We start from the raw sequence: 27,166 nt of genomic DNA on the forward strand, positions 1-27,166 counted from the left end.
ATGGGAAATAGGAAAAGTATGGGTAGGAAATAGGGAAAACAAAAAATAATAACTTTAATGACTTTATTTTTATTTTTATTATCGTTAAAGGAAAAAGTAACTACTTTAATAAGAACTCATATTTGGGAGATACCTCCACAAATTGGGGGACACTTTATGTTGCAGTCGGCATAACTTTTCAAGGTTAAACCCCAATCAGTCTCCCACCGATCCAAGGTACAGTTGTACTCCTACGCCTCTGATCCCAGCAGGATACTGCGCACTTGATTCCCTTAGCTGATGTCACCCACAACCAAGAGTTGCTGCAACCCAAAATCACAGACTTGATAATAAACAGATCTGTCTCACACAGAAAAGTCTATCAAAGGATAAATCTGTCTCCCACAGATAAACCCTAGGTTTTGTTCCGTCTTTTGATATAAAATCAAGGTGAACAGGAACCAATTGATAATCCGGTCTTATATTCCCGAAGAACAACCTAGATTAATCAATCACCTCTCTACAATCATTCCTGACTACACAGGCGGTTTGTCGAGGAATCACAAACAGTGAGACAAAGATGTTTGTGACTTCTTTATCTTGCCTATTGGAGAACTCTCACGATCTCAAGCCAATCAATCGATTGTACTCGATAGAAGATGAGAGATCAGATCACACAACTACGATAAAAGTAGTATCGGTCTGGCTTCACAATCCCAATGAAGTCTTTAAGTCGTTAACCTGATTTTAGAGAAGAAAATCAAAGGTTAATGGAGATCGACTCTAGCGGGCGCACTAGTAGCACACAGACGTGTGAGGATTAATTTTGCACAATGCTAGATGTCTCCTTTATATAGCCTTCAAATCAGGGTTTTGCCTTAGGTACAAAGCAATCCTTATTCACCGTTAGATGAAAACCTGATTTAGATTCAAGCTAATATTTCTCAACCGTTAGATCGAAAACTTAGCTTGTCACACACACTTGGGTAGACGTTTACTGGGTTCGTGAAAACCATGCCCAAACGTGTACGTCTATGTTGGTTCAACATAGTAACCCAAAAGGTTAACCATATGATCATTTCATATTAACCTTGTTCTTTTTCACCATATCTAGTTCAATTGACTCAAATGAACTAGTTAAAGAGTTGTTCAATTGCTATGAGATCTTATGTAACTACACAAGACACAATTGAAACAAAGATGATTCGATTCGATTGAATCGGCTCATGAACATTATAGCCACGATTTGCATAAAGCATTCCTTAGTAATTTAATGTTTCATGTTCAGAGCACATCTTTAGATCATAACCTCTTAAGTTCACAAACAAGTTCGCGGACTTAAGTTAATCGTTGAGTTTTCCAAACTCAGCAGAAATTCTCGGAAAGAGAACTTCCGCCAATTTGCGGACTGGGTTCGCGGACTTAGCACACAAACGAGTTTTGGAATATCCAGCAGAAATTCTCGGTCGATAACTTCCGACAGTTCGCGGACTGAGTCTGCGGACTGGGTTCGCGGACTTGGCAAGCCAATTCCATAATCCTCCCGATTTCTCTTGATCAACAAAGTTCGAAAACTTCGGTTCAAGGAATACATGGTTATGTAATCTAAACTCTCATTTCAATCACTGAGACATTCTCAGAGGACGCTATGTAGCCGTTATTCACATACCGATTCACGATAGAGCAATTCTCAAAGTGATTGAAACTTTTCATGACTTTCGTCACTAGGTGAAGATAAACTTGATCAAAGCGAAACGCTTTACCAACACATGATTTCGAGATATAGATAGGCAATGAATGCTCAGCTCGAAATGTCAAATGTGTATGATCTAGTCTATATAGCATACGACTTTTGTCTCATAAGAAGTAGAAGATAGAATAGATAGACTTTTGAGTGATAGATAAGTTCAAGTCTCCACATAACTTTTTGTTGATGAAGTTTCACGGTTCTTTGTATAGATCTTCGTCGTTGTATGATGAATCGCCATGAAGTCCTTGAGCTCAACTACACTTTTCTATCCTAGTCCGAGACTTACCTATGTAGGGTAAAAATCAAGAATCATAGTTTTGATCACTAACATTGACAAACATGCTTGAGATAGCAACGCATGTGAGGTCGACCGAGCTATGCTCTAACAATAACCGAATGCACAAGCCTTGGACAACCAAGTGTCCAACGGGTAGTTTCCATAACCGCTTAAAGTTGTGCGTAACTGACCACCTTCTCTAACTTTAGCTAATTGATGTAAATATGGTTACAAACTCATTTTATAAATGTTCACCCTTGTCTCGCATCTTTTCCATGCTCGCAAAGCCAATAGCCAACTATAACCATCACTTGATCCATAATGCGTTATTATTGTGCATCACTGTGCCATGGGCTTGAGGTGAACTTGCTTGGACGCCTAAGCTAAGACAAACTTATGAGAAAAGGCTTCCAACTGATGTCAATAATTCACCATGCATTATATGTTCATATATGTCATTTGCTTTACTTAGACAACTGCTCGATAATAGTAATGCCCACTCTTGCATCACTAACTTGCATGCACTGTCCAAGCTTTGGAAAGCTTTGGAGCAACGCATTGACCAACTCTTGGCCTATTATATACTCTTGCATCATCCTTGAGATTAGGCTGAATTAATTACACGGGTATGCCTTAATGCAAGCATCGCATGCTGCATTCGTCATTTGGCCTTGTCTTTCCTTCCTTAATGAACCTTCATTGTGTTGGCCAATAGCTGCATTACTTGGCTACTGAATTTTAAGTGTAGCGCTATCATTGCGCTTCACTGTCCTTACAAGTTAGCTTTATCCTAACGGTTTATACTCTATACAGTGTAGCACCATCATAGTTGTTCACTGACTAGGCCTGCTATCCAGTAATGCGCCATCATTGTGCTTCACTAGCCATACCTGTTATAGTCAGCTAGTGATATTTTTCGTTAACTTGGAGAAATAAATTTGTTTTTCCCTGATGTTAACCTTCGTGTGCTTGTTTTAATATTGCATGCATTTCATATTCGACGGAACATCATAATAAATCTCCTTCAAAGAGTTTTCGGTACATAATCACTTCGTGGAAGATGAATCTCCTGGATTTCTACTTTATTTTGACTGTGTCTCGCTTTTCTGATGGTAGAACAAGAATGAAATTGATGTAAGGATCTCGCCAGTCTCCAGTATGATGGATTTTTCAAAGCCTTTAATTGATGTGGTGGCGCTTGGAGTTGGAGAAGGATCCTTGTAGTGTTCGAGATTGAGCCTCCATAGTTGGTCAGTAATACCCAAGATGTTAAAGGCGTCGGTAGAGGGTTATCACTTGTTTATGTCCACATACTTCGTCATGAACACGGTTAAGTTAATGTTGTGCATGTTCATCACCGAAATACATTGACGAAGACCATCTGAATTTCTGAAATATTGTACTCCATGGAGTATGAAGAAGTTTTTGAGGTCTTTGAGGATGAATTTCCTTGGAGGAAGTGAAATGTTGAGTTCGTCAATGATTGTAGTTCTCCAATCGCTTTCTTTAAAATCATCAGATTGAGCCAACCAAGTTAATGAAACGTCTCTGCATTATTAGGGTTTTTGCCGCTCCTTCAAACTGTAATTTGGAGGTTAGAGTGGCTAGACAGTCATTAAGACGGTGTTTGGTACGACCAGTGTGAACTATTCTAGCTTCAGCAAAATGAGTATAGAGATTTTTGTGCTTCATCCCTTTAAGGAGCTAAAGTTACTTATCTAAGAAAATAGATTTCATTCATCTAATTGACTAGTAATTTCGATTCGCCTCTTACACCAGATGTATTGTTCCTTCTTGCTTGGCTAATGATAGCCCTACCAAGAAAGCTTCATGTTCTGTCGAATTATTAAAGTATTTAAAATATGGTTTGAATAAATGTGAAAAAACTTTACCTGTTGGGGATACCAAAACTACACCATCTCCTCCGGTATTGTTACTGGGAGTATCCGAGCCATCAAAATAAAATAACCATGTTTTTTCCTTGATGAGAGCGATTTTCCAAAATTCTCCAAGTATACGTCTTGTGTAATAAATTAATGTCTTCATATGGGAAAGGTGCTAGAAAGTATGTCATTGATTTCCCTTTACTGCTTTTGGAGAGACATATATAATATCGAACTCTGACATTTGAAGTAATCACTTAGCGGACCTGCTTATCAAAGTCGGCTTTGAGAATAAGAACCTGATAGGATCGACTTTAGAAATTAACACCAATCTGTTTGACAGTAAGTAATGCATGAACTTCTGAATAACATGAACTAATACCAAAAATGCTCGTTCTACCTTGGGGTAACCAAGCTATGACTAAGGTAGTAAATTGGATATTCAACTCTCATCTCATCTTCCTGAGCCATAGAGCTCCAATAGCAACGTCGCCCGAGGCGATGTAGAGGAGTAATGGTCGTCTTTGTACATGAGACCTTATAATTGCTGGTGACAACAATAATTATTGGATTCTATGAAACGCCTCTTGCTGAGTGGAGGACCAAGCATAATTTGCCCCTTCTTCAATAATGGGGTAAAAGAAGCAACGGATTGAGCCAACTCTGGAACAAAAGACTAAATATAAGACACATTTCCATGAAGATCTTGAGTTCTTTTACCGTTCATGGAGGAGGCATGGTGGTGATTGCTTGCATCTTGACTTGGTGAACTTTAATCCCTTTGTCAGTTAATCGGGAACTGAGGGAACACAGAAGTCTCACTTCAACGGGTTTATGTTAAATTTATATTCATGGAACCTCTCGAACAGTTATCGTAGTACATCCATGTGAGATACTCGAGTTTTGGACTTGACGACCACATCGTCTACATAATCTTCCACTTGTTTGTGCGTCATGTCGTGAAATATTGCAGTCATGGCACATTGGTAAGTAGCACCCGCGTTCTTTAGACCGAAATGATACAAAAATATAATAAAATTTTCCGATTGGAGTTTGGAATATTGTCATATTAGCATCATGATCATATAAATGTATTTGATTATAGCTGTTGTAGCCATTCGTGAAAGAGAACAAGCCATGGCCGCTGCTAGCGTCTACCAACATGTCAATATTGGGAAGTAGAAAATCATCTTTGGGACAACGTCTGTTTAAATTCCTGAAGTCTACACAACACCTAATTTGACATTCTTCTTTTTGACAGGAACGACACTGGCCATCCAAGTAGGATGTTGAATAGACTTGATGAACCCAGCAGTAAGTAGCTTCTGGATTTCATCATTGATCTCCTCTTTAATTTCGTTTCTGAACTGTCTTGGTGGATTCTTGACAGGTCTGAATCCAGGAACGATGTGCACATGATGAATGACAAACTTATCATCTAGGGCCGACGTTTCTTCGTAAGTCCAGGAAAATATATCTTGATATTCTTTAAAAAGATTTATGAGTCATGTATGTTCTTCTGACGACATAGTTAAACTGATAGAAATAGGTCTTGGAACTTCTTCCGTCCCAATGTTGACGGCCTCGAGTTCCTCTGTTGTTGAGTCAGTGTCGTTCTGCGAATATCGTGGAGCGTCTTGCACTTCTTCTTCCTTTTGTGGCCTTTCACTGTGATTGCATTCTTCTGGGATGGTGGATAGCCTCTACTTTTAAATGCTAACATCGGCGACGGAGGTAGATGACCCTTCCCTCGATATTATAACTTGTCACGAAGTTGTGACCTCTTTTAGGCTAAGTCCTATGAGTGCTAATCTAGCGGCTAGATTAGCAGTCCACGTCAGCAAGGGAAACCTCCTAAGTCATATGGGAGTGCTAATCTAGCAGCTAGATTAGCAGTCCACATCAGCTGGGATCACTGCCCAGCTGTTTGGTTCAGCGCTTTAAATTTGAGCCGTCAGATCGAAATTTGTGATTTTTGTGATCCATGTGATTTTTGTGAACCATTCAGCATAAAGGTTATTTTTGTGGCGCTGAACCGTTCATCGCTTCAATCTCGCTGCTACTTCACCTGCGAGCACATGCTAGGAGAGAGAACTAGTGTTAACTTTTGGGCCACACTTTTTTTTGAGTTGCAACACTTAACTGCTAATCTAGCATCTCAATCTAGCCCATAGAACTTAGTCTTAGTGTGACAATAAGTTGGGATTCTAGCGATTACGGGGTACCACTTGATGAATCATGTCCTCATCGGTGAAGATGATGTTGTTTAGCGAAGGCTCGGACGCTATGGATATTTCTGTAACCACTGGGGAAGAAGGTGGAGCTAAATGTGTACCACAAGCCTATTCTCGCAAGTAGTGAAACTACTAATGAGAGGATGGGGGAAGTTCTAGGGACTCCGGTGTTTTCTTCAAAGACACCACGACGTCCTCTATCAACCTATTTAGGAAGGTGAATACCGACCGCCGCTTCTACAATGTACACCTTCTAGCCTTGTTAAGGTTCTTGCAAGAGCTTTTTTGTCTTCGTAGCAGTTCATCCAGGATGATTGGAGTCTCACCATATCTTGCTTCTCCTGGGGTGCCATTAGCAGGAGGGTTTTTGGTGGTGCCATTGGCGATAAGAGGAGTAGGACCACGAATATTGCCATTAGCATCAGCAGAATTGGAATCAGAATCATCGACTGTTGAATAATTGAAAAATTGAGAAGTTAAGTTTTTGCAAACGAGAGATTGATACCTGTATAAATGGGGTGAGCTGATGATTGTGGATATTGTTGGGGTTTTGTTCCGCATACAAAACTATATGGCTGAAAACAGACTTTAGGTAACAGTTTTGCAGCAGAAAACAGTGATTTATGCTGCAAAAACCGTGGCTAAAAGGCTATTTCGGGAAAAGACTGTCTACAAGGTTTGTTTGGATTAGGAAACTTATATGACGGTTTGTAGGAGTGGTTTCCTAGTTTAGGATTTCCTAATTAAGGTGTGAGTCTATTTTTAGGAGTTCTAAGACTTGGGGAGCAAGGATTTGTCTATTATATAAGAGGGCTTATATTGTGAGTAGAATCCATTCTCTAGTAGAATCCTCTCTCTTATGAGAGTGTTTGGGTCACATCCGTTGTGTCCTATAATGGTTGGTGATGGGGAAAAATCAATGTGAGAAGAGAGACTTGTAGTGAGAGCGGGTATAGGAGAAATCTAGGGTTTCTAGGGTTCATATGGGAGAAGCTAGAATTCATGATGTTCTTCGTGTTCTTGTCTAAAGTCGAAGCAACCATGGCGGTGGAAGTTTATGGAAGAAGAAGAATAAAGGAAGAGGTAAACTCTTTGTAATATGTCTTGTTGTTTCTAACGTTTAGCGCTAGTGGGTTACGTAACTAGTTGATTAGTTGATGTGTATCGATGTAATAACTTGTTATGATAATGAAGATTCTCGGGGTGGTTTTGACCGTGGATGTAGCCTACAAAGGTGAACCACGTAATCTTTGTGTCGTGTGTGATTGTCTATTATCGTGTTGATTATATTCATGCTAGTATTATTCGATCATGCTAATCTAAAGATGTAAGAGACGGATTCGAGCTAAGTTATCTAAAGTAGGATGTTTCATGGAATTGACTTCTATGGAAACATGCCGGTTCGATATGAACGTAACCTCGGTTTCCCCACAAGTGGTGATGTAAGCGCGAATAAAGATGGCAGTGATTTGGTAATTTGAACAAGAGGTTTCAAAGAAGAGAAAATCTTGGTTAGTAGAAGAATGATACAGATCATGAAGCTGATGGGTAAATCAAGGTCGAACAAAGAATGGGACGACATCAAGAAAGATCGACAACTTTGCTTGATGTGACTATGATTCGTGTTGAAGGTGTTTTCTTTACAAGAGAAGATCGTTCGTGGGTTCAACTGGTGTCTGCAAATATTGTCTGGAGAATGTTTCGAATCATGGTGGTGCTAAGTGACAATCGTTCATACACAACATATGAAGATTGTAGCATGTTTTGTCTACATGGAGGATGACTCAAGATTGTTGGTTCTTGGAGTTGGTGAAGTCCGTCTGGAATTGTTTGATGGCTCAGATCAAATAATGTCAAGTGTTAGACATGTGTCGAAGAAGAAGTATTCTACGAAAGTGGAATAATGAGTGATCATAGCGACGAAGTATAGTTTGATACAAGTCATGCAGAAACTTGTATAAATTATATGAAGAAGTTGTTTGTGGTGATGTTAGAAGATCGACAAATAGCGATTCCGGTGGTGCAAGTGTAAAGGAGGAATTTGGCTTAGGTGGTGGTTCAAGCTCAAAGTACAAGACAATTTTGATTCGTGCTAGTGATGATGTCCGCGAGGATGTCCTTGTATAAGATGGTAAACATTCATGCTTTGTTGGAGTGAACACGAAGGTTTTGTTCACGTCACAAAAGGTGGTGATTGTTGGGGTTTTGTTCCGCATACAAAACTATATGGCTGAAAACAGACTTTAGGTAACAGTTTTGCAGCAGAAAACAGTGATCTATGCTGCAGAAACCGTGGCTAAAAGGATATTTCGGGAAAAGATTGTCTACAAGGTTTGTTTGTATTAGGAAACTTGTATGACGGTTTGTAGGAGCGGTTTCCTAGTTTAGGATTTCCTAATTAAGGTGTGAGTCTATTTTTAGGAGTTCTAAGACTTGGGGAGCAAGGATTTGTCTACTATATAAGAGGGCTTATATTGTGAGTAGAAATTCATTCTCTAGTAGAATCCTCTCTCTTTATGAGAGTGTTTGGGTCACAGCCGTTGTGTCCTATAATGGTTGGTGATGGGGCAAAATCAATGTGAGAAGAGAGACTTGTAGTGAGAGCGGGTATAGGAGAAATCTAGGGTTAGGGTTCATGTGGGAGAAGCTAGAATTCATGATGTTCTTCGTGTTCTTGTCTAAAGTCGAAGCAACCACGGCGGTGGAAGTTTATGGAAGAAGAAGAATAAAGGAAGAGGTAAACTCTTTGTAATATGTCTTGTTGTTTCTAACGTTTAGCGCTAGTGGGTTACGTAACTAGTTGATTAGTTGATGTGTGTCGATGTAATAACTTGTTATGATAATGAAGATTCTCGGGGTGGTTTTGACCGTGGATGTAGCCTACAAAGGTGAACCACGTAATCATCTTTGTGTCGTCTGTGATTGTCTATTATTGTGTTGATTATATTCGTGCTAGTATTATTCGATCATGCTAATCTAAAGATGTAAGAGACGGATTCGAGCTAAGTTATCTAAAGTAGGATGTTTCATGGAATTGACTTCTATGGAAACATGTCGGTTCAATTTCCAAATTTCGTCAGCCAATTCAATAATTCCTGCATTTTAACAAGAGGACTCCAGTAGAGATACTTGACAAACCTCGAAAGCCAAAACAGTGGATGGATGAAGCAAGATTATAGAAGGAATCAAAGATTTATTGGGCACGTAAAACTTCCGTTGAATCTCATTTTCTAAAATTCTGGTTATATTGGATCAGATGTCCTCCTAATGCGATACTTACACTTTTCATCTACTACCAACCTCATTTAGCGTATAGGAATTGCAACAATTTACAATGAACTAAATAAAGCCTAATAACGATCATTAGTTGTGGATATAGGATATCCTACGTCAGATGTTTCCCTTCACATATACTTGGGATTATGCTGCTTGTTGCCTCCTTGTAATTCAACGTCGCTCTGATTCAGCTTGCTCATGTTCAGAATGGCGTTTCCGATGACGCCGAGCTGTTTTTTTGTGGCTGCGAGTACGTCTTTTAGGTGGAACCTCAGGGGAAATATAAGATTGAGATTTCTCTTCAAGTGTCTCTGAATACCCAAATAAGCAATCAAAAGGGTCTGCAGACACTTCAACACTGGATCTCGACTGTAGTATTGATTTCAAACGAGGAACACAAATGATCAACATATTAGAAACAATGCAAAATTTTAAAAATGTTAAAAATGTTAATTTTAAAAGAGTAAAAGCAACAAGTCACAATGTCATAATAACAGATAACTAAAAACCTTCAAAATAAACGAGGAGACAGAAAACTCAATGAATATATCAAATTTCAGCATTGTTTACAACCAGCGAACTTTGTACAAGGAAGTTTAGACAGATTTATGTATTATCAGTGTTAATAGAACAAAAGGGTTACGAGCTAATAATCCCGCAGCAATAATAGCTTATGTTAAGGTCCAACGATGATTTTAGTGAGTAGATAATTTCCAAAAGATTTTAGCAAAAAAAAACTATAGAGAGAAGGATTTGAATTTGAGGTCTAAAGAACTGAATACATGATTCATGAATATCAGATAGACAAAAATAAATATATGAACACACTAGTCATTACACACCGAAAAGGAATCGGGAACAGAAAAACATGAAAGTAATCAAATATCTTCATAGATTTTGTATAGATAAAGCTTAAGTGAAAAGATGATGAACATCGTTTTTGTTGTCCAAGGAAATCAGATTGACAAAAAGATAAATGAGCTGACAATAAAATTTGAATAAAGTATACTTACAGTTATAGCCGTTATAGGAGAAGGTGTAGGGTCTACAACTTGTTTATGTTCGCTACCAGCATCTGCACCATAGGCATCGTCATGTTTTCTTTGACCCGGAGCAGAATTTTCACCAAAGAAACTTCGATGACGCCATCTTGCAATTGTGCTATCAACAGTTGAATCATCATAAACGTGTTCTTTGTAGAAATATTTCTCAATCACTTGCATTGTCCGAGGATTATCACCATGCTTTATCAACAATCTGCCATGTGAAATTGGAGAACGTGTCATAAAATGCAGCAGAAACATTTACTAATTATGGGGAAAGTTATCCAGCTTCATAATAATATTTAAAAATGTAAATCATGCTTCCTGGTAAGTTGTAAGCATAGAATTTCGAAGAAAACGATAGCTGTAGTATGGTTATGAAAGAAACTGTGCAAGGCAATGCACGATTGCAGGAAAAAAAATGAACGGAGTGAGATCAATAATTCAGCGAATAACCGCAAGTGTTAGAGCAGACATGCTCGGTGATGTACTGATGTACAAAGCCATGATTGTACAATAATACTACGGTATAAAGATAACAAAACATATCAACTGTATGGTAATGATCTAGTCATAAGAAATCTTACTATATCATCATCATCTGCATGTAACAAAAAGGATAACAGGCAGAAGTAACACAAACCAGAAAAAGAAAAGAAGTCAAGAACCCACATTTTTGCAAACTCTGATTGCAGGCGACTACCTTCCAGCGAAAGAATCGATTCCGGGACTGAATCAAAAGACTTCCTAAATACAATGAACCCGGAAAAAATACCAGCTCCTGCAAATTAAAGCTATCTGCACAAGTTAGTCTAGGTAACCAGAAGTTATTCAAGTTAGTCTAGGTAAAGGTAACCAGAAGTTATTCAAAATTACTCCTATGGTCAGCCACGGACTCTATTATCTGCATATAAAATGATTGACATACCTCCAGCAAGATTGACTCTATGTCCCCACCCAAATCTTCTTGTAGCTGTCCCCGCAAAAAAAAAAAAAAAAGAAAAAAAAAAAGAAAGAAAAAAGAAAAAAAAAATAAGAGGGATTTTTATCAATATTTTGTGTGATTTGTGGTTATGTGAGAGATGGAGGGATGTACCTGCCCATACAGCAGCGGTAGCAGCACCAGCACCAAGAAAAAAATTCCTAAACAACTTCCCTTTAACACTTTCTAAGGCGTCCGCTTCTGCTTGAGTGAATTTATACTGCAAATTTACACAATAAGGGAAAAAAAATAGGTTTTAAGTGAATTTTTGCATCAATTAATACTTGTTTTAGGTTTTTAACGAGAGAAAGAGGTGGGGATGTGGAAAATGATACCTTTAATGATTTGAGGTAATCTTCAACGTCTAACAGTGAAGTAACTGCAGTTCCCATTTCAGCTGTACAAAACTTCAGCTTGATTTCACCACTGCTAAATGAGAAGAAATAACCCCCAAATTGTTGATACAGGCTATGTAAGGAGAAAGAAGAAAGAATAATGTTAAAGAGAATCTTCGTCATGGATATGGGGAGTCCTAAAAAAGATATCAAGGTAGGTTCTTTCCCATGGTTACTTTTACGGCCGTGCTCGGCAGTTGGCAACTACACTAGTTGCTGGTGGTCCGATGTAAATGGTAGTTTTTGATTTGACCACAGTCCACTTGCTTTAGCTCTCTAGTTGTATGTCTCCTTTCCTTGATATGGAAAGCAAGTTTACAAGGAATTGTGTACAATGATTGTTTGGACCATTATTAGAACATAGTAGCCTACCTTCTAAAGTATAGATGATTACAACCTGCATCTTAGCACGCGTAGCGCTATACTGCTTACCGTTTAGAGCTAAGCAAAAGGGGAGAACTCTTCTTAGAACTAGTTTGCACTATGTTTCATCTGATCAAGTTCTATAACAAAGGAAAACGTTATTCACGAAAACACAACTAAATTTGAAATCCAGCCAATATGCCAAGTTCAAGCCTGTGTAAGTATCAGATGCCTTTTCATATCACACAATTTGCAAACTCCCGTCAGCTAACAATTCCTGCACTTGAACAACAGAGCTTCCAAAGAAACACGTGAGAAACTTGGAAGCCAGAAACAAAAAAATGAAGTAAAACAATCTATATGAGGCTCAGGCTCGTAAAAAATTGGTTGAATGAGATTTCCATAGCCTCGATTTCTGAATCTTGGTTAGAACGCAGATTAGAACATAGTAGCCTACCTTCTAAAGTATAGATGATTACAACCTGCATCTTAGCACGCGTAGCGCTATACTGCTTACCGTTTAGAGCTAAGCAAAAGGGGAGAACTCTTCTTAGAACTAGTTTGCACTATGTTTCATCTGATCAAGTTCTATAACAAAGGAAAACGTTATTCACGAAAACACAACTAAATTTGAAATCCAGCCAATATGCCAAGTTCAAGCCTGTGTAAGTATCAGATGCCTTTTCATATCACACAATTTGCAAACTCCCGTCAGCTAACAATTCCTGCACTTGAACAACAGAGCTTCCAAAGAAACACGTGAGAAACTTGGAAGCCAGAAACAAAAAAATGAAGTAAAACAATCTATATGAGGCTCAGGCTCGTAAAAAATTGGTTGAATGAGATTTCCATAGCCTCGATTTCTGAATCTTGGTTAGAACGCAGATTCCGTGTCCTGCTAATGACATACCGGCACTTTTTATATATTACCAACCAGAAACAGTGTATCAAGAGTACGACAATTTACAATGAACTAGAGCAAAGATCACTAGTTTTAGATACATTCGATGTATTCCTTCGTATTAACTTGGATCTTTACTGCTCGTTGCCTACTAGTAATTAGTAAACCAACATCACTCAGAATCGGTTTGCGAATGCTCAGAGTGGCGCTTCCGATGTTGACGAGCTGTTTTTCTGTGACTGCGAGTACGTCTTTTTGGCGGAGCTTCAGGGGTGATCTGAGGTTGATGTTTCTCCTCGAGTGTCTCTGAATGCCCAAATAAGCTATCAAAAGGGTCTGTGGAGACTTCAATACTGGACTTCAGCTGCATTCAAAAAATGAAACACAAATGATCAACAGGTAAGTAACAAAGTGAACATTTTTGGCAAACTAGATAGTCTACCAGTTTTTAGGTTAGAACAGAAGAGGGGGTAAGGAATCAAAAAATTTCATTCTAAAAGCAACAAGGCAAAACTGAGGCTTATGAAGGCAGTAGTAGCACAAGCGCATATTTCTACAGACCTTCAGAACAATTGAGGAGACAGAAAGATCAGATTCAAAGTACATGTGGTGAATAGATCAGATTTCAGGTACATGCATTGCTTAGAACCCGAATTTTGGTACAAGGAAGAGTACATTGTTTTAGATGGTATCAACGTAAACTGAACAAGAAGTTTAGAAGCCAAAAGATGAATTGAGTTTGAGGTCTAAAGATCTGAAAATATGAATATCGGACAGAAACAAATACGAACACAGTACTCTAAAAGAAAAATATGAAACAGAACCAAATATATGAAAAGATTCACACGGTTTGTTTAGATTTTATTCAAACAAAGCGCAAGTGAAAAGACGATGAACCTCATATTTTACTAAGAGGTGAATGGGATGACAAGATTAACTCCATAAAATTTGAATATAACAGTGTTAATATACTTACATGCTTTGCAGGAGCACGTGTAGGGTCTATAACTTGTTTTTGTTCAGATGTAGGTTCTACAACTTGTTTTGGTTCAGAATCAGTATCTGCACCATAGGTATCATCATGTTTCTTTTGACCCAGAGCATAATTTTCACCAAAGAAACTTCGATGACGCCATCTTGCTATTGTTCTATCAACATTTGAGTCGTCGTAAACATTTTCTCTGTAAATATATTTCTCAAGCATTTGTACTGTCCGAGGATTATCCCTGTACTTCATCACCAGCCTGTCATATGGAATTGGAGAAGATGTCATATTATGCAACAGAAACATGTGTCTACTACTTATGGGATCCAGCTTCATAACAAAAGATAAGAACTCATGTTGCCTAGTAAATGGTAAGCAGAATTTTCAAGAAATTGATAGATGCCGGATGAACAATTCAGTTGCTACACAAAAATGCTAAATACATTGTCTGTTACATATTAGTAATTTAATTGTTCCAACAAGAAATGATTGGCAATAGCTCAATGATTCACTGAGAAACTAAAAGTGGCACAGGCATGATTGTTATGGTACTCTCATATAAAGCAGTGATTTAGCGTAAGAACTCCTGCTGCTATCTGACCATATGATGGTGCTTGCAACTGAAATCCAAACATGCAAAAGTAACAGAAGAAAAAAGAAGTCAAGAACTCACCTTTTTGCAAATTCTGATTGCAGACGACTATCTTCCAGTGAAAGAATTTTTTCCGTGCTCAAATTCAGAGATTTCCCAAATACATAGAACCCTGCACAAATACCAGCTCCTGCAAATCAAAAAATTCACCATTACAACATCAGTAATCAGTTATTTGCTTAGCCAATCCATTCATTATTTACATAAAAAATAAGAAACCCATACCTCCAGAAAGGTTAATTCTGTGACCAAACCCGATTCTTCTTATAGCTCTCCATACAGCAGCGGAAGCAATAACAACAGCAAGAGAAAAATCCCTAAGTGCCTTCCCTTTACATTTAACTATAACATCCTCTTCTGCTGGAGTGAATTTATACTGCAATAAAATGAAAACCCGGGGATTATAAATCAATTCTATAAGTGAATTTTAATGCATCCATTATCACTTATTTAGCTTTTCAAAAGCGATTTGAAAAAAAAAAAAAAAAAAAGAGTTGTTTTAACAAGAGATAGATGGGGGGAATGAAAAATGATACCTTAATTGATTTGAGGTAATCTTCAGCGTCAAATAGAGCAGTTCCCATTTTCAGCTTGTCTGTATTTTTCTTGACTCGAATTGCAGAACCCTGCCTGGATCACAAGACTGCTACTAAAGTAGAGAAATGAGAAGAAAGAAGAGAAACCCCAAATTGGTTTTACAGACCAGAGAGTACGGAGAGAAACTGTATTGTTAACGAGGATCCCCTTTATGATAGAAGGTGTCCAATTAAAGGGATGACTCGGATATCCTAGCTTAATTGGGGGCCATAACTTCTCATTGGGGCCATGCACTACGTGACAAAAAAAGTCATCCAATCCTAATTTGGGTCACCTCTTAAAAAAAATATTTTCTAGATGGCAAAACTGTCCTTATATTATTAATATTAGGAATTAATTAGTTTGATTAGTGTGGTAAGTGTATTTAGATTAAAATCTGATTTTAGGAGAAAAAAAATGTGGAAAATGTGTTTTATGTGTTTTATGTGTTGAGAAGAAGAGGAGGAGTTTTGAGAGGAAAACCTAGGGTTTTTACAAATGAGTGATTCAAGTGGAAGGAATGAGATTGTGAAGCTTCAAATAACAACAATGATTGTGTTGATGGTAAGATTGTCTCAACTAATGATATGGGTTGGATGTTTGATGAGGAGATGTTGATAGAGGAAGGCATGAACAATGGTTGGAATGAAGATCCCATTGCTCAAGATGAAGGAACCAACACTCAAAATGAGGAACCCCAAGGCCAAAACAATCAGGTAAACTTCATATACTCTTCAAATTGTCTGAATGGTGGTCCAAGTGATCGATTGATGGCCACCATTGAAACATCCAGTGTTAGGGTCGTTATAGTCAGGTGTAGGATAAACTAACGACTCTATGTAGTCGTCAGCCTTTTTGAGATTATTTTGACGACTTTCACCCGTAACTTTTACATGTTATGAAAAATCGTTAGCGTTGTTTGATGAACATTGACGACTCTTTCAGCTAGGTCACGCAGAGTCGTTAGTCTTTTTTCGCCTATATCCAGAAATATTATAAACACTGACGACTCTATCCAGAAATATTCTTTCCATCTCCTGGATGTTTTGGGAAAAATGGTCGTTAGATCTCTATTTGAGGATATTAACGACCTTGGAATTTCCTGGGACTTTGTATTGAACGTTAATGACATGATAATGAATTCTTGATGAGACAAAATTTCCGTCTTGAACAAATGGAATTTCTTGATTAGGGTTTACCTGGACAAAACCCTAATTTTCTCTCTTTGTACATCCTTGAGCTTCCGAGTTTGTACAGGCGGGTATGTGGGGAAGAAAGAGCTTCTGAACGGTTTCCTGGATGGACTTAATGTTGGTGAAGATCCGTGAGAAAAGATAAGTACTTACTTTTGAAGTTACGGAGTCCATATCCCATGTAAATTCTGAATTCAGGCTTGTATTGTACCTAAACCCTAATTTTGCGACTAACTCCTTCAGACACCTAAGAGAGGCTTGACGAGGCTTGGAAGGTGTGTATCTATCTTGTGGGGTCCGTACCTTGTGTGATGAGAGCTTTTTTAATTCCTTGTACCAATCAGACTCCTCTTTATTGGAGAAAATACATACTTTTGAAACTAAGGGATTTTCGTCAAAAACCACTGTGAGCTTGATGTTTCTTTAGCATGGGAGAGGCATGGAACTTCCCTAGACATAGTCACATGTTGAAAGAGAGATTGTCTCTTCTAATTATGCTTTTGGAAGTTATGAACCCGAATTCCCTGTTTTGAGCCAGATTCCCTTTATTTTATCTGAAATGCTATTTTTTTGGATTCCGTTTCAATCCCGTTCTTCTTCGAACACTTAGAGAAATCAATGTTCACGTGTATGAGGTCTTTGGAATGAGTATATGATAGCTTGGTCGGTCTCTAGCTGTATTAAGGCTTCCTTCTTCGAAAATACTCAAAATTGCAATATAAGGATATTTTGGTCAAAATCCCTTATGAGATCGTTTTTGTTGAAGAGTAGTGAGCTTAAAGGGATTGAGAAAGGCTTAGATAACCGTCTAAAATAATGAGAGAGGCTCTGTCTCCTTTCTTTGTAGAATAAACCCCTTTTAACAAAATTCTTGAATTTAGGCATTTTCGATAAAACCCTAATTCTCTTCGACTTTCGATCCCTCTGAAAATAATTCCGAGAGAATATATCACGTCCCACTGGCCTAGGAGAGAATCCTCACGCATGAAAAACATCTTGAACATGACTTGGAAGAGTTTTGGAAATAGAAAAGGCCTTGGTTTCCTTATTTTAGCCAAATTATGGCTTTTTTCCTCAAACCCCTAATTTTCTTTAACTTTTGATCCCTCCGAAAATTCCGAGAGAATAAGTGACGTCTTATTGTCTTAGAAGACTAATCACACGCATAGGAAAGGCTTGGACACGGCTTGGAGGAATTTTGAAAGGAAAAGGAAACCCCTGAGTTTCCTTACTTGATTCAAATTCCTCTAATTTCGTCTTTTAGCTCCAACTCCTTTTTCCTTTTTATTGATGGCCTCCCTTTTGAACTAGGCTTGAAAATAAAACTCTTTTCCATCTCTTTTGGGCGTGACCTAGTTATGGAGGTCGTTCTTCCCTTCTTCTACTCGTTCTGTTTGTATCAGGACTCTTCGTTTGGGTGTTCGTCAGAAAATTTCAGTTTTTAGAGACTTGCGTAGAATGGCCGTAAAATCTTCATACCATGTAGGATTTGAGCTCTCAACCCCACTTTGAAAATACAAAATAATTATCTATTCAACACAGAAAGAATTACCCAATTCCGAGTTGTTTAGGTCAGTCAACCAGTCACGTACTTTTATCATCAGGAATCCCGTACAGAATTTCAGATTGCGCTTACTTCGATGCTGGGACCACATCTCCTAGATCATTTGTACGTTTGAGGAGCCCTTTGGATATGTTGTATCATAGATATGGATAAACATATTTTATCAAGACGGTACCCTAAAATTCCTTACGAATGCTCGTCAGTTAGCGCGTTTTCTCATGGAAGTGTACAGAAATCCTAATTGTAAGAGGATTCCCATATTCCTTGATCCTTTGCATGTTGTGACGCCTTGAGTATGCCTTCTGGGGTATTATGACTTTACTAGCTTCCTTATATTAGCATAAGACGTGTCCTTTGTCTCCATGAACTCTAATCCCACCTATGAAGTAAATTTAGTCGTCAAACCTAAATTTCTTTTTTACTTCCATATCTCAATATACCTTGTTTGATTCCATCTTCTTTCGTAGACTCATGACGTGGGAATGACTCAAGATGTACTTACTGTACAACAAAAATATCCTCTCTTGATAATGCTTCACATACCCATTAGTCACCAGGTTCTGGTGATTCTCGTATCGAAGAAACCCGAAGAGATAAAGCACAGTCATCGAATATTGCAGAATATCCTAATGCAGGTCTTGATTTTGTTGGCCCTAGTGCAACCCTGGGCTCAAATGAAACACTCGTAGGGGGAATCGGTGTCGCTACCGAATATGCCAAACTGTGCCGGTCGATTTGGCAAAGATATGGCCACATTGCTACAATGGGGATAATAACTTATGTTCTTCATCCTATGATCGAAATAGTTAACGACTTGCTGGAGACTCTCGATACCGTACGGAACTTGACTCTGAACAACATTCCTTCTAGTTACTTCATAGATCTTGGAAAGCTCGTGACCGCTGGTGAAAATCTTCGCTTTAACGTGAGATGGCTCCGAGAATGGCTCAACAATATCCAAACCGAATTCGAAAAGTTGTTGCATTCTGGCCCTCGCTTTTCAAGAGATGCTCTTCATGGTGAGAATGAGTTCGCCCTTGGTAGTATGGAGATGACGCGAGCTTCGACAATTTAAGAGGACTTTCAGAAAGAAATTCGGAGTGCAAAGACAACTGACAGACACGAGGGCGATTTCCTGGGATCCATGTCTTGACTTCAGATGAGACACTTGCCGATGGATTTAATATCATGAGAATGATAACTCTGAATGGTATTGCTTTTGATAATATTGTAAATTCTTTGGAGGGGCGCATGGTAGTCGAAGAGCTGGAACATGATAAGCAGGCAGATCGAGATGCAGAGACCAAAGTGAAACAGCCGAACATGAAATAAGAGATTTTCTTTAAGGACCTCTGTTCTTCAGGGTTGATATTTTCCTTTTCTGGACCTTTTATGTACGCATCTTGTAAAAGAAGAAGACCCTTATGTGTTATTAATTTTTGCAAATCCTAGCCGGCTCGGTTGCTGTGCGAGTGGATGAAAACCCTAAGTAAAATTCGTTGTAGGAAGTCCTTCCTTGCGCGATATTCACTCTAGAGGTTGTAGAAACTTCGTTTGACGTCTGATTTCAGTGGTTGACCCCAACTATCGAACAGAAGAGACCCGACTTTCATATAGTAGTGACAAATATAGATTTCGAGATTTTTTAGTCAGTAGTAAGCACATGTGAAGTTGAACTCGGGAATCCATAGATTCAGCAACAATTCCTTCAAGTGTTTTGATGACATCTCTTAGATCGTATTTTGAAACATCATGTCATTTTAACACGTGATAAGATAGACATAAACGTGTATTTCTCATCTAGGGTGTGTTGTTGAATTATCTAACCATTTTCCTAGTTCGTCGAGCTATGTGGATAAAGTATGAGTCGCGTCTGAGTAGAGTAGAAATTGTAGACTCCTCTTTAAACCCATTGCAAATCCTAGTCCTGGTGCACGCGTATAAAACCTTAAAACAGATGAAAATATTCATATTTGAATCTTCGTATTTTTAGTCGGGATCTGGAACATAGTCGCCCGATTGCAAAGAGTATGCTAACTGTGACATATTCAACGAGCCTGAAAAGAGGGGAGACTTTGATACATCGAGTCACAGATAAGTTTCGTTCACTATTTTGAAGGCCGATCTCTAGTCTCCAAGTCCTTAAGTTATAACTTATCATGATGTGGGTTTGAGGAGTTGAATGGTCTTGATGTGTACCGATCTTTTAAGACTCTTACGCTGATCGTTGCTAAATTTGTTATCTGAAAAATGGATATTTGGGCCACCTCCTGTTGGCCATGCATGTATGTGATGCACGGTTTTTCGTTAGTCCTCAGTTTGATATAAGACTAGGGATTCCCATTGAGTCGGGACGCTTGAAAAATAAAGTAAGACCCTTGAAGCGTGCGAGAAGGCATGCAATAATCTGCGGGTTGGATACGTCTGTGGAGAGTCATGCCGAGATAATGTCGTATGTGTCTTTGTGGACAAGATGAAGTTGTTGTTCCACCTCTAATAGGTGTCTTGACAGGATTCATGCGAACTTACATAGCCGAATCATCTATCGAGATATTCTTTCTTCTGGGAGATGGTAAACCAAAATTGAGAACGGTGTACGCCTTCTAGGACTAGCAGAACTATGGATGTAGCTGAATAATCGATTTGTGGTGACTTCGTTCATGGGATAGTTCTCTGGAAATCTTCTAGGCATTTCTTCACGTGGTAGAATTGTGTTTTGACCCGAGGAAGTTGTAAGTGATCGTCATATCTTGTCCTTCGCTCATCACGTATGACTTTGACTTATAGGATAGCCTGTCGAGCATATACTTTTGAGAGATGAGACTTTTATCGACAGAACTTCGAGCAGTGTGTGGCTTGGATCTGCGGTCTCAGATCCTTCCTGTTTACTTCAGTGATAGTAGTTGGTTGCGGATGTATGTCGAGTAATGAAGTTCTATCTGAATTATTGGCACTTCAAATTTCTTTTCCCTTGATAGGTTCGGGTGCGAAGAATATTTTTTACTTCTCCATCTTGGGTGAATTGAGGTCCCATCGGAAAATGATACTGGATAATCGTTGATGTAGCCGAGATGGAGGCTCATCGAGACTTACTCGTACAATTGCTAGGATTGCTTTTCTTTCTGACAGGACGGGTGTTGAGGTAGCATATCGACTAGAAGCTTTGCATCTTAGGATAAAGCTGAGTTTCGGTTGAGCTTCGTCTTGGTATCTAGTTTCGCCTCATACTTTGTCGTGTTCTTGTCACGATCTTCTGGAGCAGGAAGGGAGACAACATGTATATTTCTTGCGGTTTGTGACTCTACGTGGCTCTGCAACTCTTTTGACTAGGTTAAAAATTTCTTGGAGCCTTTCCAAGTTTCTGCTAGGTTTATCCTGTAGACGACGAAAAGACAAATCTGACGGAAAAATAACTAGGTCAATCGGATACAGAATGAAAGAGTTATAAGTAAAATAGTAAAGTGAAGTAAACTTCCCAAGTCCCCTGTGATCAGGTTGAGGGCCCTTGACCTAAACGAATTCTGGAACAAATATTCGCCAGAATCTCCAAGTTTAGAGCGTCATCTGGTCCTTGAGAGTGATAAGGTCGACTGGATGGTTACTCCTTTGCTCTGTCGCGCTCGTAATGAGATTTATCTTCTCCGGTGAGGTCGATTGCAGGCAAGATCCCGTCAGTGCTATCCTCAGCAGTTTTAGTACTCCTTCTTTAGGAAACGTATACTCGATCTAGATTTGTTGGATCTATCCCTACTGGTAATTCTAAAGGCGTTTTCAGATAAGTCTGGATGTCGATCTGAGATTTTGCAAGATTCTGTTGAGTCTCCGGGAGTTCTCATCGGTCCGTATCCAAGGTTTTCAAGGATTAACAGTAGATTTTTATGAAAATAGGTTAGTAGGGCGTTTTGTTGTGCAGGAAGAGATCCATGTGATTCGGGACGCACTAACCTATTCACTAAGGTCAAACAATTCGTCTGAGAGAAAACTACTGATAGGGATAACTCTCTCGACTAAATATGTGATGGATTTATTGAGATTAAATCAGTGGAAAGTTTTTGTGATCAGATTGATGGAATCGGCTTCCTTCCTAATAGTGACTGTGATTGACATCTGTAACTGAGTGAAGAACCTCCCACTGTGGTCGCCAAAATGTAGTTACCTAAAATCGGTGATAGGCTAGATATGGGATTCTAGGGTTTTGAAAGTAAGTTTCGGGAGGTTGAGCACGAACAGTTTTTGCCTAAACCACGCACAGTAGCCGTTCAAAGGCTGCTTCAGTCACATGGAAGAAGGATTAGGGTTGGTCTTAGGGAGGAAAGCAGATATAGAGAGAGATCAGAGAACAAGTTATTGCTCTGAGAGGTTACGAGAAAGATGATCGTAGCTTGGAAAATAGATGACCTATTTATAGCTGGATTCTCGAATCTCAAGTCGATGAAGATAAGGATTGCTTTCTGTGTCGTGCGGAACAATTCTCCCGTTTATTCAGGAATAAGGATAAACTAGGTTGAGTTTTTCTCATTATTCCACCGCCTTTATTCTCTTCTGTGGTAAGAAATAAGCCGGATATTTCTCACACTTGCCGTAGACCGCCAGACCAAAACCCTAATTGATATCCCCCGATTTGTGTGAATTGAGTCAGCTTTTGTGATGAAGTATTTGAGAGAGAAATATTCCATTTAGCCGAGTTGGCCAAGATAGAGAGATATTCTCTGATTTGTGAGAATGACTAGGATGAGTCACGTGAAAATGAATGGAATTCCTTAGTAATCGTGTGCAGAGTGCGAGAGGAGCTGAGGCTGATCTCCCTTTCTCCATGGCCGATCACACATGTCACGTTAAAACTATATTATTGTTTGTAGGTCCCTTTGTTGAGCATGCGGTGCTCAAGAGAGCCTATCCACGTTTTGGATGGCCATGTATAATTCAGGCTCAATTTACTAGCCATGAGTGTATTTGAGAGGCTGAGAAATAGGCTTAAGCACTAGGTAAGGCGTGTGCCTATCATGTGAATATATCCGAGATTTTGAGGAGAGATTCGAATCTCTCAGAGATTTTTGCGGACAGCTCAAAAATCTCTCTGTGATTTTTGAAGAGAGACTTGAATCTCTCAGATATTTTTGCGGACAACTCAAAAAACCTCTTTGTGGACAACTCAAAAAATCTCTTTGTGATTTTTGCAGAGAGATTTTGAATCTCTCAGAGATTTTTGCGGACGGCTCAAAAATCCCTCTGTGATTTTTGCAGAGAGATTTGAATCTCTCTGAGATTTTTGCAGACGGCTCAAAAATCTCTGAATGATTTTTGCAGAGAGATTTGAATCTCTCAGTGATTTTTGCGGACTGTTCAAAAATCTCTTCGTGATTTTTGCAGAGAGATTTGAATCTCTCTAAGATTGTTGCGTACGGCTCAAAAATCTCTCAGAAGATTTTCTTAACAGATCCATATCTCTCTGAAGTCAGCTGAGACTCGGCCTGGGGAGAGAGAGAAAAGGCTTTGTACGCCCGATTTAATGTATCTGCGAGACTTTGGCTCACTTGTCTTTGACCAGCGTATCTTGCAGAGATGTGCTAGGAATCAAATGTGTGTCCATATGATGATCCAACAAGACCATTGTATCTTGAAAGGATGTTATAGGAGTCTGTCGAAAAGGCTCAGAGGTAGAATAACCAGCGTATCTCACGTGGATGTCCTAGGAGTTATCCGGAAACCTCAGTAAGTCGAGTCAGAACCTAGAGCAGACATAACCAGTGTATCTCGCGATGATGTACTAGGAATCAGTCTTTGATCTCAAATAGGGTGAGTCGTGCTTACGGTAGATATGCAAATCTCTGCTCTGGGGCATAAGTCCGACGGGGACGTATTTACGCATCTACAGAGCCTACATGACCAACAACATCTCGTTGAGGACGTATACTAGGAATCGTGGCATCACAATCAGCTGCGTCTCGCGAAAACATGCTGGAATTGTGGTTGTTCTGGTTCATAAGTATGTCGGGGGCGTTTTACGCTCTACAGAACCTACGTGACCAGCAGTATCTTGTTGAGGGTGTGCGCTAGGAATCACGGCATCACGACCAGCAGTGTCTCGCGGGGACGTATACTAGAAATCGTGGCTAAGGATGCCTTGAGGACCAAGGGTTTAATCTCTCCCGTGAGAGTTGAATCCTGCCTATAGGGTTGAAATGTCACTTTTGCCCCTTATCCAAATTTCACTGTAAAGACCCTCAAGCTCGTCAACGCTATTAGGCCGGTCAAGAAACGATCTAGTGATGATTAAGAGACGATTTAATCGCTAATGACTCGATTAGTTTAACACGAACGTTAATTAATAGAAAATAATCTTACAATAATCTAGATACTAAAATAGTATCGTTAGATATGTCTCGAAAAGTTATGCGAGATGGACTACTCGAACGTGCCATTCGGATATCGGACGAAGAAGATATCATCAGTTTTGTTTGAAGGGAAAAATAGTCATTTTTGTAGTTAGCCGCCTTGGGTGCCCTTATCTTTATGGAGGGTGTCTTTAGCAATTTTGGTCGGCCTTATCCTGAGAGAATATAATCTCGTTTTCTTTTCTCTTCTTCTTCTTCTTCTTCATTCTTATTTATTTTCTCTTCCTTTTCTCTTTCTTCTTCTCTGTTTCTTTTCTGCCGATGATTTGTGTGTCGTGCATGAGGATTTTGAGATCGAATCAAGTATAGAAAGATCAAGGTTGGTTTGTTAGTGGTGATGATTGTTGTGTCGTAGGTTATGAGTTAAAAGAAGTGACGAGTTAGAGAAGATTGAGTTAGGGTTTGTAGTTTGATTAATGGTTTGCAGACTTATAAGACGAAGAATAGAGCTACAGATAGATGAAGAAACGAGGGTTGAGTTTTAATTGAATTATATGAAGTTGTTTGATGATGAATCAACGAGTTAGGGTTTGTAAGAAATTCCGAGAAGCTTAAGAGGATGAAATTGAAGATAAAGAAGATGATGATTAAGAAATTAGAAAGATGGATTTGTTCTTAATTGAAGATGTGAAGTGGTTCTGTGAAATATCAGTGAGATAGGGTTCTAAAGAGGATTGAGAATTAAATTGGGGTTTATGGTGTTTTTGTTCTGATTGACTGTTGAGGAACTGAATATAGTTAAAGTAAGAAGAATTGGATTCAATTGTTTCTGTAAGTTAATTCAGTATAGTCATTCAGTTCATTGTTTGTTTATGGGTGATTGATATTAGATTTGTAAAGGGTGGTATTAAGAATCGATCTGAATGTGGAATTGAGTTTTGATAATGGTATTGATGTGAACCAGTTGGAAAAGGAAAGGAGGTAATCGTATTGAGTGATGAATGACTATTGTATTGAGAGAAGTTCTTGTATACATATATTTCAGAGCATAGTTTTTAGGGTTAAGTTTTGAAGCAGATTTCTTAATTGAATGCTTAAGTATATGATTTAGAATCTTAGTGCCTCTTTATTTAGTTAATCTCTTGGATTAGTCAGTTGTTAGCTTTGGGAGCTCTACAGTGTTGGTATCAGAGCTCACTATTAAATCTTACATGGGAAAAGATTGAAATAGCCAGTGTCAATTAGTGAAATAGATTAGTTTAGAACTGGGTTGGATTGTGAGATAAATCTTAATCACTAAAAGTTATCAATAATTAAAAGATGTATTTAATTGATTGATTTGTTTGTTTGGTTGTGTGTGTATGTAATGAAGTAAAACTGTAAGGTACACCAATAACTTTAGCTAATAAGGATTTGAGAATAATTGATCTAAAAAGTATGAACACGTAGACAATTTAATACCATAAAAATAGTAGATTAGTATTATAGATAGATCTTGTAAATCACATAGAAACTTATTGAACACCTTGGCTTATATGAAGAGTAAACAAATTATAATTACATAAATGTTAATAATATTGTTGGGACTTAATAATATTTGTAAGAGCAGTTAGAATAATAGTTCGACCATCAACGTTAATAATAAAATACTATAACAATAATTATAGATGATAATAATAGTAGTAATAATTTTAATAAAATAATGTTAGCATTTTATCAATTAGTATCATATTGATCTTGACTAATATTTCAATAGAGATATATGAAATAGCTACGGAAAATTTCAATAATGTTATATGAAATAACTAATATTTATGATTAAATAACTATGGAAAATTATTAACGCTTATCAACGGTTAAATTTTGTAAATTAAACTAATGACAAACTAAATATGTTTTGCGTTTAAACTAGATAGTTAATATAATACTTATTAGGCGTTAGACGTAAAAAGGTGAGGATATATTATAATTTTATGCATACTCAAATTTAGATCATATTTGTTAGAGCATAGCTCGGTCAACCTCGCATGCGTTGCTATCTCAAGCATGTTTGTCAATGTTAGTGATCAAAACTATAAGTCTTGATTTCTAGCCTACATAGCTAAGTCTCGGACTAGGATAGAAAAGTGTAGTTGAGCTCAAGGACTTCATGGCAATTCATCATACAACAACGAAGATCTATACAAGAAACCGTGGAACTTCATCAACAAAAAGGTATGTGGAGACTTGAACTTATCTATCACTCAAAAGTCAATCTCTTCTATCTCCTACTTCTTATGAGACAAAATTCGTATGCTATATAGACTAGATCATACACATTTGACATTTCGAGCTGAGCATTCATTGCTTATCTTTTATCTCGAAATCGTGTGTTGGTAAAGCGTTTCGCTTTGATCAAGTTTGTCTTCCCCTAGTGACGAAAGTCATGAAAAGTTTCAATCACTTTGAGAATTGCTCTGACGTGAATCGGTCTGTGAATAACGGCTACATAGCGTCTTCTGAGAATGTCTCAATGATTGAAATGATATTTTATATTACATAACCATGTATTCCTTGAACCGAAGTTTTCGAACTTTGTTGATCAAGAGAAATCGGGAGGATTATGGAATTGGCTTGACAAGTCCGCGAATTGTCGGAAGTTCTCGACCGAGAATTTCTGCTGGATTTTCCAAAACTCGTTTGTGTGCTAAGTACGCGAACCCAGTCTGCAAACTGGCGGAAGTTCTCTTTCCGAGAATTTCTGATGAGTTTGGAAAACTTAACCGATTAACTTAAGTC

General features: G+C 38.4%; 2 protein-coding genes across 2 annotated transcripts; both read right to left on the reverse strand.

Moving 5' to 3' along the window:
* Positions 1–9,286: 9,286 nt before the first annotated feature.
* LOC113333248 lies at positions 9,287–12,919 on the reverse strand. The gene is made up of 7 exons (XM_026579761.1): positions 12,640–12,919; positions 11,760–12,191; positions 11,539–11,644; positions 11,371–11,415; positions 11,115–11,223; positions 10,413–10,656; positions 9,287–9,768 (listed from the first exon to the last, which is right to left on the reverse strand). The coding sequence occupies exons 2-7, from the start codon at positions 11,940–11,942 to the stop codon at positions 9,571–9,573; spliced, it is 885 nt and encodes a 294-aa protein (XP_026435546.1). The 5' UTR covers positions 11,943–12,191; positions 12,640–12,919; the 3' UTR covers positions 9,287–9,570.
* A 156-nt stretch (positions 12,920–13,075) lies between these two features.
* On the reverse strand, positions 13,076–15,436 carry LOC113333249. Its single transcript, XM_026579762.1, has 5 exons — positions 15,257–15,436; positions 14,946–15,096; positions 14,742–14,850; positions 14,060–14,327; positions 13,076–13,447 (listed from the first exon to the last, which is right to left on the reverse strand). The coding sequence occupies exons 1-5, from the start codon at positions 15,302–15,304 to the stop codon at positions 13,256–13,258; spliced, it is 768 nt and encodes a 255-aa protein (XP_026435547.1). The 5' UTR covers positions 15,305–15,436; the 3' UTR covers positions 13,076–13,255.
* Positions 15,437–27,166: the final 11,730 nt, after the last annotated feature.

This window comes from Papaver somniferum, unplaced genomic scaffold (genome assembly GCF_003573695.1).
Source record: "Papaver somniferum cultivar HN1 unplaced genomic scaffold, ASM357369v1 unplaced-scaffold_132, whole genome shotgun sequence".
Classification (NCBI taxonomy): Eukaryota; Viridiplantae; Streptophyta; class Magnoliopsida; order Ranunculales; family Papaveraceae; genus Papaver; species Papaver somniferum.

Bases quoted from the DNA above. Each gene is read 5' to 3' on its own strand.
- LOC113333249 (XM_026579762.1), bottom strand. From the start codon at position 15,304: ATGGGAACTGCTCTATTTGACGCTGAAGATTACCTCAAATCAATTAAG. The intron at 14,328-14,741 runs GTGAGTTCTTGA...TCCATATGACAG, and splicing joins CAATCAGAATTTGCAAAAAG to GCTGGTGATGAAGTACAGGG. The intron at 13,448-14,059 runs GTAAGTATATTA...TTTTGAATGCAG, and splicing joins CACGTGCTCCTGCAAAGCAT to CTGAAGTCCAGTATTGAAGT.
- LOC113333248 (XM_026579761.1), bottom strand. From the start codon at position 11,942: ATGACGAAGATTCTCTTTAACATTATTCTTTCTTCTTTCTCCTTACAT. The intron at 10,657-11,114 runs GTGGGTTCTTGA...TTCACATGGCAG, and splicing joins CAATCAGAGTTTGCAAAAAT to ATTGTTGATAAAGCATGGTG. The intron at 9,769-10,412 runs GTAAGTATACTT...TCAATACTACAG, and splicing joins CTCCTATAACGGCTATAACT to TCGAGATCCAGTGTTGAAGT.